The 12,197-nt window shown below is 50.2% G+C and overlaps 1 protein-coding gene across 8 annotated transcripts in view; it reads left to right on the forward strand.

Moving 5' to 3' along the window:
- Positions 1 to 12,197, forward strand: part of WDR59 (WD repeat domain 59) — a 102,169-nt gene that overhangs the window by 67,462 nt on the left and 22,510 nt on the right. For all 8 annotated transcript variants that reach the window (XR_005588890.1, XR_005588891.1, XM_039503154.1 and 5 more), the window contains 3 exons: positions 2,029 to 2,185; positions 3,667 to 3,736; positions 4,068 to 4,221. Coding sequence is in view for 6 of the 8 variants with exons in the window: in XM_039503154.1 (XP_039359088.1) it covers positions 2,029 to 2,185; positions 3,667 to 3,736; positions 4,068 to 4,221 (381 nt within the window). In the remaining 2 variants the exon portion in view is untranslated. The remainder of the gene's footprint in view (positions 1 to 2,028; positions 2,186 to 3,666; positions 3,737 to 4,067; positions 4,222 to 12,197) is intronic.

Genomic DNA, 12,197 nt, shown 5'->3' on the forward strand with positions numbered 1-12,197 from the left:
GGCCGGGCTTGCGGGACCAGGGCCGGGCTGCGGCCAGGAACGCAGGGCCGGGCAGGGTCACGGCCGGGAACGCAGGGCCGGGCAGGGTCGCGGCCGGGAACGCAGGGTCGGGGCCGGGGTGCCGGGCCGGTGGCCGGGAGGGTCGGGGCTGGGCAGGGACCCGGGACGGGGGTCGCGGCCGGGTGGCCGGGAGAGTCGGGACGCGGGCCGGGCAGGGTCGCGGCCGGAAACGGGACCGAACGGGGTGCCGCGGCCGGGAGGGTCGGGACGCAGGGGCTGGGCAGCCGAGGACGCGAGCTGGGGAGGGTCGCGGCCGGGGAGGCGGGGACGGGCGGCCGGGGACGGGCCGCGGCTGGAGACCGGCCAGGGCACACGCCCCCCCCCCCCCCACTTTCCTACCTCAGCCTCGTCTTCCTGGGCCGGGGAAGCCTGCTTGCTTCTCAGCCCTCCTAGGCTTCCTGCGCAAACAGCTGATTCGCGGGAAGCAGGGGGGAGGAGAAGCAAGGAGGAGCATTCATGGCAGGAGGTGGAGGCAGAGCTGAGGTGAGCTGGGGCCAGGCAGCAGGGAGCGCTTGTTAAATTTAAATGCCCTTTTAGAACCAGTTTGTCCCACGGGGAACAACCGGTTCTAAAAGGGCTTCTAAATTTAACAACCGGTTCACGCGAACTGGTGCGAACCGGCTGCAGCTCACCCCTGGTCAGACACCCTATGCGCCATTGGTGACCTCTGAGACTCGGCCTATGTAGATGTTTGGTAAAGGGGGGTGGGGAGGAGGGCAAATTGAGCATGTGATTGAATGTACGCAGTTCTCAAAATCAGACCCTGAGTATTTGCTCCCTGAGTTCATAAGTTTGAGGTGTCTCCTGGCTTTGTACTCCCAGCCTGTGCCAGCACAGGCCGCTGCAGGGAAGTATGGAGGGGGTCTAGCTGTGGGGGAACTTACAGCTACTCTCCTTCCAATAGGCATCACTGGGGGGCCTGGCAGGGGAGTGTTGGTTGCGGAGGGAGAGCTGGCTCTGGGAAATTGCCATGCAGGAGAAGCTATAGAGAGCTGAAATATTAACTCTTGTTTGGGCTGGTGGCTTCAGGACATGGGGTCAGCGGTACAGGCTGGGCTCTGACTGAAAGATCCTTCCACCCTTCTTCAAGGAACCTACAGGTTTTTTCTTTAAACAAAGCTAGTGAGTTGGGTTTGAGCTAAGCATGCGCTCTGCTGAGCCCATGCCCTCATGTTCTCTAGGGACGTTCACTTGGCTCGGCCAGGGCACGTTTGTCTGAGGCCCCTGGTTTGTCTGCATTGCAATGCTGGGAGCAGGTTTTAGTCCCCAGGGGAGCTTGGGGGTTTCTTCCTGGATTTCAGCAGGTTTGGGTTTTATTTACTTCTTGGTGTCCGATGCGGCTGGGCCAGACACCACCGTCTAGAACAAATTATATCCGTCCTCATCTGCAGCAGCTCTGCTATCCCATCCGGCCTCAGCCTCCACCCCATACACACAGCGCTCTGATCTGCAGCTACCGCGGTTCCATTCCTGCCCTCCCCAACACCCAGCTCTGCCGGTGCCCCTCAGACCTGACCTGCGGCGTGCCTGCTGTTCCAGTGGTGGTGCCCCTTAAAGAGACGTTGGTCATGGCAACATGGTGCGTGGGACACGTAGCTAAGCCAAGCTCCCGCATCTGTTACATGTTGCTATAACAGAGGAGTCCAGAGTCTGAAGGCCAAACCCTCTGTGCCATTTTGCCTCTGAGACCATTGGGTTTTTGAGCTCTTAACCTCCACTTCCTTGCTCAAGGCAGCCATGAAACCAAAGGAAGGTGGGTCAAGTACTCCTCAAAGGCTCTGTGAGCTGAGCAGGGGAAGGAGTCCAAGCAGTGAACACACCCACCGCCGAGCAGAAACCACTCCATGTGCTTGACCTCCTTGGGCTTACAGGACAAGAGGTTGCCATGGAGCCAGACCGAGTCACAGGTCTGTGAGGAGAGCTTTCCTCCGAGACTCACAGCGTGATCTTGGGTAACTTTTGTTTCAGAACCAGGAGGACAGCACCTCCAGCAACCCCTATGCTCTGACGAACACCGTAACACCACCATTGCCCACCTTCGCCCGAGTATCTAATGCCTACGGCTCCTACCAGGATTCCAACATCCCATTTCCACGGACCTCTGGAGCCAGGTTCTGTGGTGCAGGTTGGTCTGACGGCTGGTTTAGAGCCATCCACCAAGGGATCAATGAGCTGATCTGCCTGCTGGAGATCCCCCCTGGACAGTGGGCACTCACCCTGGAGCAAAGGCAGGCTCTTGTCGCTGGCCCCCCGGCCGACAGGGGGCGAGATTAGAGTGCCAGGGCTGTCAGAGTTCTGTAGGAATCGCACTAGCTGCTCTTGGGCCATGTTGTGGGCAGTCTTTGGTGTGTGAAACTTGGAGACAAAGAAGAGCTGAAAATATCTAGAGCCACCTGCTGGAGTGGAGGTGCTGCTACCTATCAGGGATAGGGGGGCTCTGGCCGTGTCTTGGGCATGAACACAACCCCCTCTCCAGCAGCAGGTGGGCATCTGCATGCCTCCCCTGCCCCGTCTGTGGCGTAGCACCCTGGCTCCTCCCCACGGCAAACTGCTGCGCGTTTTGGCTCCCTGAGCCACTTGTCACCTAGCTCCTGTGACTGGGCTGGTGGGAGAGCTGCCCTTCCCCTCCCCCGGGTTGAACCATTGCACACTGGTACCTTCGTTCCCAGCAGTAAGCTCTCAGCATGCCATCTGGGAGCCTGTCTGTTAGTAACTCCTGCTGCCCAGTAACTCCTCGCTCCTCGTCGAGAAGTGAGGGCACGGTCATTAATAACCAGCTTCTCAGGAGGGTGTGTGCCAGGTAATGACCTTCTCAAGGAGCAGATTAGGGCCTGCTTAGGCTCTGGAACTGTGGAAAGTTGCTTCAGATGCAAGAGTGACTCTCCAGGGCCCTGCCTGCATTCCGGTTTGAAAATCTGGTGTGGCAGGGGTAATAAAACCCATGTAACGCAGCCACACTCATTTCACAGGACAAAGTGAAGCAGGTTAGTGCAGACAGGTTGGATCTGCTAAGCCTGCTGTGCCGTGCTGGCAGGCAGGGTGTACTGGGCTGCAGACGGTTGTCGGGGGCACTACCAAGTGGGCGTAGACTTGCACGAACTTCACATGTACCATCTCTCTCTTCATCTTGTGCTGGGCCTACGCTGCAAGTCTGAACAGTGAGAGCAGCTCCTCTCTGTCTAGTTATTTATACCACACTCCTCACTGGGGTATCCTAGCGCTTGACAAATGACAGCACAGAGTTACAGCTCAAGGACAGGGCTTCGCCTTCTTCCTCTCCTCTCCTTGGAGCCAGCTATGAGGAGCTGATGGATTGAAAAGCTCTGACATAGCTGGGCTCTTTATTTTGATGGGTTCAGGGAAGTAGATTTGGCTTGAGAAAAATCAGATTGTCTGGATGGCATTTACAGACCAGGATGAGCTGAGGGGAGAGTGGCTGGGCTGGTTTGTGGGCATCCTGCTGCATGCCTCATTACTGTTGGTGGGATTTGTGTGCCTTAAATCCACAGGCATCACTGTGAAAGCTACCCCTTAGGGCAGGGGAAAGGGCTGTGAATGTTCAGATCCTATCTGCTCTGAATGGGGTTTTATGTCCTGTCTCCACAGGTTACCTGGTATATTTCACAAGACCCATGACAATGCACCGTGCAGTCTCTCCTACAGAACCTACTCCCAGGTGAGCACAAAGTCATGCACTCGAGCAAAGCCTGTAAAATCCCCCTAGATTACACTGGTGAATGGATTTGCCAGTGACTGGAGCTAAGGGCTAGAGACTGGGAGGACAGCAGCTGCTGAGCCACTGGCTTTCAGTAAGTCCTGTTGCTAGTTCCTTGATCTCAGGAAGTATAAGAACTCAGAGATGCTGGTCGCTTGCTTCAGCTGAGCTTTCCCGTGTTAATACATGCCAGAAATAACAGTGGTGCCAGGCTAGTGACATGCTCTAGCTGGAACTCTCGTGGTGGTTTGCCAGGGGTAAGTTACTGAAAGCTTGTTCTCTTCTTTGGCAGATCTCTGTCGGCTTTATCAGCCTATCACAGCGGCCTGATCACGCCGATGAAGATCCGTACGGAGACCCCAGGCAATCTGCGCTTGTACAGTGGGAGTCCCACCCGCAGTGAGAAGGAGCAGGTCTCCATCAGCTCCTTCTACTACAAGGAGAGGGTAAGGGAAAACCTTTCCCAGTGCCTGTAACAACATGCTTTCCTTCTCTCTCGCCCATTAGCATCACTGCCCTTAACCACATACATTAGTGTCCGCGGAGCTTCTTCGTTCTACCAGGGACGCATTCCCTTATGAGCCGCTCCGGTAAAAAGTCACCATGGCTTGGCTCCTTTGTGTTGTTTCTCTGTCCATTGATTGCTCCTCTGTTTTGACTGTTCCATTTATTTCAGCTTCCCTCTGAACCTGCTGTTCGTTGGACTGATTCCCTTGCTGTAGGTAGGCCTAGCTAACTAGGGCGCTCCCTGTGCTGCTGAACGCAGAGCTCCTCCTAGCAATGGCTGTGGAGGCTGCAGAACAAATGGGGACTGCCTCCAGAGCAAGGATCTCCGTAACCAGGTGGCCTGTGTCTGCTTTCCCTGACATACTCCAGGGTAAAGAACCAGGCCTCTGGCACGGGCTCATTGAGAAACTCCAGGAGGAGCTGCCTCCATTTCTAGAGGGGTTGTCGGTGGTCGCACCTGGACGCCCCAGTTGGCAACGGTGGCCCATTTTGCTAGCTGCTGTACACGCAGACTGTGACAAGATGTCCCTAGCCCACCTGGGTAGGTTAAGTGCAGCACCTGTTACCATTGCAGAGTGGGCTAGTCCTGACTCAGCAAACCTTTTGGGGATAGTGACCTGTTTTCTCACCACTGTGTCCTGTTACATTGCGGGAAGAAGGGCTGAATAAGTGAGGCTGCAAGAAGTTCTAAAAGAGCAATTTGGTGGCAGGCCCGGAGATGCCTGTTGTGCAGGTGTTGTGTGAGTAACCAGCCTTGCAGTGTTCCAGGGTGAACTGACATGCTTGAAACAAAGAACTCAAAGAACCGTATAAGCTTATTTACAGAATGCCTTAAAATTCCAGACTTCCAAAGTAAACGGCCCAAGGCCTGTGCTCAGGTATGGCGTTTCTCCTGCAGCAATGGATGGCTTCCCAGATGCCTAAAGCAGGGCAAAGAGATGCCATCCATTGGCTGCCTAAGAGCCTGAGATTTCCTCAGCATTGGCATGGAGAGTTAGAGCCCTGTCCTCTGGTCCTGGCAGGGCAGCAAAAGAGGAACTGATTTTCCAGCACCCTGCTTTGATGTGTGTTTCCTCATGGACAGAATGTCCAGCAATCGCCACTTTGGGTCTGCATTATGCTCAGCTGATAGGCAGCAGAACGGTCAGCCATGGGCGGAGCCCCTAGTGGGACCTCTCCTCATCAAAAGCCCTGCCTCCATATCGCCCCCAGTAAGCTCTCTTAGAGTAGCACGGTTCTGCCCATATTCCACTCAAACTTCCTTTCAATGGGCACTGATCATTAGCATTCCAGCCTGTCCCTGCCTTCACATGAGTCTGTTTGAAGAGATGCCCCTCTCTGTCCTCTTCAGTGTGCTTGTCCCTGACACACACCTTGCTAACATGCCAGGCTAGTCTAGAAATGTGCACTTAATGTGCATCTGGGTGTGATTTTTATGGGACCTGCCCCTCCAGCCCATGGACTGATGGTGACATGACCCTAATATGTCCAGGAAAAACCTACATGACCAAGCATGTGTGTGGTGTTGTGTTGGGTGAAACACAGATAGACTCATATGTCCTCCCCTCCCAGCCTTGCAGGCTTTTCTTTGTCCAGGCTACTCTAAGAGCAGGGCAAGAAAGTAAGAACCGCGCACAATATCACTGCAGGTGAAAAAGTCAGACACTTTTCTGAGTGAGTCAGAGGAGTCATGGAATGAGATTTCCTTACTTCTCAGAGTTTGATCTCACAGCCTTCATGTTACATTAATGGTTTTGGGGTTTTTTATCATTTAATTTCCAAGATTTTTAGGATTAGAAAAAATAAAAATCTGGATCTTGTCAACTCCTTGCTCTGGAGGATTGATTGGTTTTAATACAAATGTAAATAGGCCGTTTAAATCATCAATTTAAATCACCAAGTGGAAAGCCTGAATTTAAATAATTGATTTTAATCCACTTTTCCCTTTGTACTTTGGTTATTTTCTGAAGAAAGGTGCTTTCTCATTGGTAGATATAACCATTAAAACATGTTTCATGTTTATAGCTAAATGATTTATTAAACAGAGGGTTTAACGGTAGTCAGCGAATTAAACTGATTATTTCAGGTCAGCCTGGGAACATTTTTAGATCTGCCTAAGTGAAAGTGACCTAGTCCTAGTCCTACATTCCTAATCCTCCCCTAGTCTCTTGAAAATGAGACAGTCTCCTAAATTACTTAGGCTGATTTGTGCCATAGTTATAAAATTTGACCTCAAAAGTTAAATGTTTTTTTTTTCTCCTGGTTCTTTCTTTTATATAGAAAAGCAGCCTTTTGAGTTTTTTATAGAGGCTCATGGATTCAGCATATTTCTTTTTTATTTAAATATTTTAAGAGATTATGATAAATTTAGGCCTTAACATATTTTGGGTTAAATTCAGATTTCATTTTAAACAGGTTTATTTTTTAAAAGAAAAACATATTTAAACAACAAAATAAAAAAATCCAATTGAAATAAAAACTGCTTTTGTTTTCAGAAAAATCAATTTTATCTACCTTGAATGTAAAACAAAATCCCCTTCTGGCAGAGACCAGCCAAGGTAAATTTCAGCCAAAAAAATGAATACTTCAGAAAGATAACCAGATGTTTAAACTGCAAACGCCTCTGCAGCTGTATCCATAGCAGTCATTACCAAAGGGATGGCTGGAATCAACAAACAAATGAAATCTATACATTGCCAGACAGAAAATATACTCTAATGTTCCTGGAGAGGCAGCTAAGCTACTGAGAGCTCCAAATGAAAATTAAGTGACTCACAATAATTAGCCAGGAAAAGTTGGGTTTCTCGTAGAAGTCCCACCAGCCAACTGGGTTTCAGCAATATGGTTAGTGTCAACGGAGAGTTGTAACTTTCTATTGTTTCGTTTGTATAATGCTAGTACCCAGCACTGTGTAAACATATAGTAAAAGGCAGGGCCTGCCCTGAATTGTTTACAAATCAAGGTCCTGATCCTGCAAAGAACTGCACAGCTCCGTTGATTTGGATGGGCTCCGGCCTCATGATTTTCTCTGTGAGGTTGGAGCTTAAGTAATTTCAAGAAAAGAAAGCAGCGTTTGGGAGTTCTCTCCGGGCTCATGTGCAGAGCACTGCCTTCTTTCCTGGCTCAGGAAATAACACCATCAGTTTCTTGCGCAAATCCGTTCCATGAGAGAAACACAGCATCCCCTCCATGGTAATAAGACAGTGGATGGATTTGCCTGATTTCTCTGATGTCCATGGTCTTGTTACTTTGCACTCACGTGCTGGTATCAAAGCTTCAGAATCCACACTACCTGGCTGGCAGATCTGAACATTACAAGCCCAAAACTGAGATCTCAGTCCAAGGGGAATCATCCCTAATAATGCTGCTGCCCGTACGCTGCCACGAGATCCGTACAGCAAGGGCATGTGCCAGACTCAGTACTACTTTGAGGCACTATAAATGAGACCATCCAATGGTGCCTTCAATAGAACAGTTCTTTGAGTGAGGCAGAGTAAGGGAATCTTAATTCTCTTTCTCTGCTTGTCTCAACTATATTTAATTTCTCACTGCTGGGTCCTTCCTCCTTCTCTTGTGAAGATTGTTGGAGGTGCCCGCAACTGAAGGAAGGGTAGTTCTCCTGGTAAGCCTTTCTCTGAATCCTCCCAGCATGACTCTGTCCTGCTTAGCCATGCAACAAGCTGAATATGAACAACTCTCTCATGGCAATGCAGTTTACTGCAGTGTTGCTATTAAAGTTCTTTGTGTGGGGATGATGGTGATGGAAGAAATGTCCCAGCAATGAGACACAGGGGTAGGTTGTACCAGAGGCTCAGACCATGGTTGACAGCTCTGACTGTCCTTTATCGGCTGAAAATGGCTTGGCATGCTATTGCAGACAGCACAGATGAGCTAGGTCTCCCCTTTTGACTCCAACCCATTTGTACTCAAAGTGGTTTTGAATCCAAATCAAGGTTTTATATTTATTCAGGAAGCATACAGTTCATCCTTAAGGCTTCTGGAAACAGTCTGTGTTGAATATTTTTTTATAAAGGTGTATTTTGACTGCATAGCACGAGTCAGTGAACGTGACCAAGATTATGCTGATCCAACTCAAATGCAAAAAGGAAGCAAAAATTAAGAGTTGGGGAAAAGGAAAATCTTATCGGATCTGATCTGCCCCTATAGTCCCTGGGTCTGGGGCAGGACTGCTCCTTACCATCTGTTCACCTGTCCTTTGGTTCATTTCACTAGTAAATGGGGCGTCCCTTTTCTGGGTTAGTGCACAGCCTATAACATCTCACAGCCAGGGAGCTTTTTCTGATAGACTAAATTTGTCTTTCACCGTTACTCCTAGTTACCTCCTCTTGCCTGCCCCAGCCTTGCTGGCCCAAAGGAGAGAGAACACAGCCACAAAGAAACCAGACCATTTGGCAGCTCCCACAAGGGCATTGTAGTAAATTAGGTGTCAGTGAAATCAAATCAGTTCAGAGCTTCTGGGTCTGCCGTTCTTTTCTCAGCATCTCTAATTGCAGCTCCTGTCATTGGCCCATCCATTTGACTGAAAGTAAAAGGGGATCTTTAGCCCATTGTAAGATTCCCGTGTTGGGGATTTTACCATAAACACTGTGCCAGGTTCCAATGGCTGACGTTCCTGCAGGATCCAAGGGAGGAGCAATGTGAGCAGCTGGGTATCTGAGGAGCCTGTGAGAGAGCTCCTCACCTGGCCTAGTACCTCCAGCCCAAAGGCAAACAGCCTGGCTCTCTGCTCAGCTTGGGCATGGCCCTGCTATGGAGTCAGTTGAACCACAAGTTCATGGGCTCTGTTTGCAATGGCCTCTTCTTTAGTGTCAAGGCCTGTCAGTCCTCTCTTGCTGGAAACCCTTTGTGAGATCTTCATGTGGGCTGCCTTCCCCGCAGCCTTCGTGGTCCTGTGAACACACAGGAAAGCTGCCCTTTCACCACCCATAACTGCTCTCCCTGTAGCACACCAGCGGTCTGCCACAGTGTTGTGGGGTTCTGGGGCCATGGCAGGCACCAGCTAGGTTAAATGTCATGTGATCAGTCTAGTGCTTAGCTCTGTGCTTCCAGCACCCTAGAGAGGAAGCATTGTCTAGTGGTTAGATCGGGGGGCTGGGACTCAAGAGATCTTGATTCTGTCCTCGACTGCGCCACTGCCTTGCTGTGTGACCCTGAGCAAGTCACTTCACTTCTTTGTGCTGGCTACAATAGTATTCCTCCACCTCGGTGGGAGGCTTAGCTCATTAATGCCTGGAGAGTACTGAGGTCCTCCAAAGGAGCCAGTGACAGGCTGAGAGACAGCAGCCCCTTCCCTGCAGAGCCTATGGCTAATGTCAGACTGTGCAGAAGGGAGGGGGGATGCTTCCGTTTAGACCTAGTTTTTAAATGGCCCTTTGGGGAATGCCATGGAGTAACAAACTACAGGCCACAATGCCCCTTGCTCCCTTGGTCTGGGCTTTTTTGGATTTTAGTTATTTATTCTTTTCTTTTTCTTTTAATTTTCTCGGTGCCTTTCTTCCTTTCTCCTCTGGGGTGTAACGTTTTCACGCACAGATGTCTCTTCGCTCTGCCCGGCGGCGCTGGTCCATACAAGCAACTAACGACTTCTCGGTACTGTGCGCTGTGCTAATGCTCTCCTTCCCTTACCCTGTCTTCTGCCCAAGAATAAAGCATTCCCTGCCTGACCTAGGATAACCTGAACAATAGGCTGTTCCGTTATTAGACCCAGTGCCAGGAAGGGGGAGATGGGGTCATGGAGATGGGGAGTTGCACTATACACCTAAAAGAGTCCAGAGAATCAAATGTGGTAACACTTCCAAATGGGCAGTAGCATCTGTAGGGACACAGATCCCAAATTGTAAGAGTATAATAGTGGGCTTGTCTGACCCAGCCTTCGGATCATGAAAAGGCTGCTGAGGGAGATCAGAGAGGCTAATAACATAGTAAAAAAGGATGTACTTTACTTTCAAGAAGTAAAGAGAGCAGTTAAGGAGACTAAGGACATTGCAGAAAAGCTAAATGATTTCTTTGCACCAGTGTGAGGATCCGCGAGTCTTGAACCCAGGCGCTCAGGCCACTGCTGGATCCACACCACCACCTAACAGCTCTACTACTGACTGGAGAATTGGGAGCCCTCCACTAAAGTTACTGTCCAGAGGGACCTGATGGGAGTAGCTCATGAGTATGCTATTTAAGCTAGAAAGAGATACAGGAAGTTCTGTGCAACAGGGTGGATCCTGGCTTGCTGCTACAGACCCTGCCACGTGACTCTAGCCTCGTCCCCAGTTCCTGACTTTGACCCTCCCTATTTCTAGCCCTTTGCTCCAGTTCCTGAATCCTGTCGCCCTGGTGACTGACTGCTCTGGCTCCAATGGCTATGGCTCTTTAGTTTCTGACTGAGCACTGGTGTACCTGTTTCCTGTCTGACCCTGCCTCCAGCTTTCAGCTCCAACACCTGACTCCGACATACCCATTGGCCTCTGGTTCCTAAAAACTGCAGTGATCACCAGGCCAGACCGCCCACATCCCAGTCACTGGTATCAGTCTTCCACAGACCCTGACAATCAGTCAAAACAACCGAGGAGGAGGGGTCACGCCTGTCCCAGGTCTCCTCTTTTTAGTTAAGGACAGGAGGTCACAGATGGAGATTTCAAAGATGTGCCGGAACAAATTGCTAAAGAGCAGCAAGTCTCCTGGACTTCACAGCATCATCCAACCATATTGGAAGAAAAATTCACTTAAAAAGGAAGTGGTTAAGCTGCTGACAAAAACCTGCCATCTCATGAAAATCAGCTGCTGGTTTTTAATTCAGTAGATTTGCTACCCTTCGGTCATAGAATCATAGAATATTAGGGTTGGGAGAGACCTCAGGAGGTCATCTAGTCCAACCTCCTGCTCAAAGCAGGACCAAATCCCCAACTAAATCATCCCAGCCAGGGCTTTGTCAAGCCAGGCCTTAAAAACCTCTAAAGATGGAAAATCCACCACCTCCCTAGGTAACCCATTCCAGTGCTTCATCACCTTCCTAGTGAAATAGTGTTTCCTAATAGCCAACCTAGACCTTCTCCACTGCAACTTGAGACCATTGCTTCTTGTTCTGTCATCTGCCACCACTGAGAACAGCCGATCTCCATCCTCTTTGGAACCCACCTTCAGGTAGTTGAAGGCTGCTATCAAATCCCCCCTCACTCTTCTGCAGACTAAATAAGCCCAGTTCTCTCAGCCTCTCCTCAGAAGTCATGTGCCCCAGCCCCCTAATAATTTTTGTTGCCCTCCGCTGGACTCTCTCCAATTTGTCCACATCCTTTCTGTAGTGTGTGGGGGGGACCAAAACTGGACACAGTACTCCAGGTGTGGCCTCACCAGTGCCGAATAGAGGGGAATAATCGCTTCGCTCAATCTGCTGGTAATCCTACTAATGCAGCCCAATATGCCGTTGGCCTTCTTGGCAACAAGGGCACACTACTGACTCATATCCAGCTTCTCTTCCACTGTAATCCCCAGGTCCTTTTCTGCAGAACTGCTGCTTAGCCAGTCAGTCCCTAGTCTGTAGCAGTGCATGGGATTCTTCCTTCCTAAGTGCAGGACTCTGCATTTGTCCTTGTTGAACCTCATCAGATTTCTTTTGGCCCAATCCTCCAATTTGTCTAGGTCCCTCTGGACCCTATCCCTACTATCCAGTGTATCTACCTCTCCCACCAGTTTAGTGTTATCTGTGAATTTGCTGAGGGTGCAATTCATCCCATCATCCAGATCATTAATCAAGATATTGAACAAAACTGGCCGCAGGACCAACCCGCGACCCGTGGGGAAGTCCGCTTGATACCGGCTGTCAACTAGACAATGAGCCGTTGATTACTACCCGTTGAGCCTGATATCTAGTCAGCTTTCTACCTATCTTTAAAAAAGAAGTAGG

Source organism: Mauremys reevesii, linkage group 16, assembly GCF_016161935.1.
Source record: "Mauremys reevesii isolate NIE-2019 linkage group 16, ASM1616193v1, whole genome shotgun sequence".
Taxonomy (NCBI): Eukaryota; Metazoa; Chordata; order Testudines; family Geoemydidae; genus Mauremys; species Mauremys reevesii.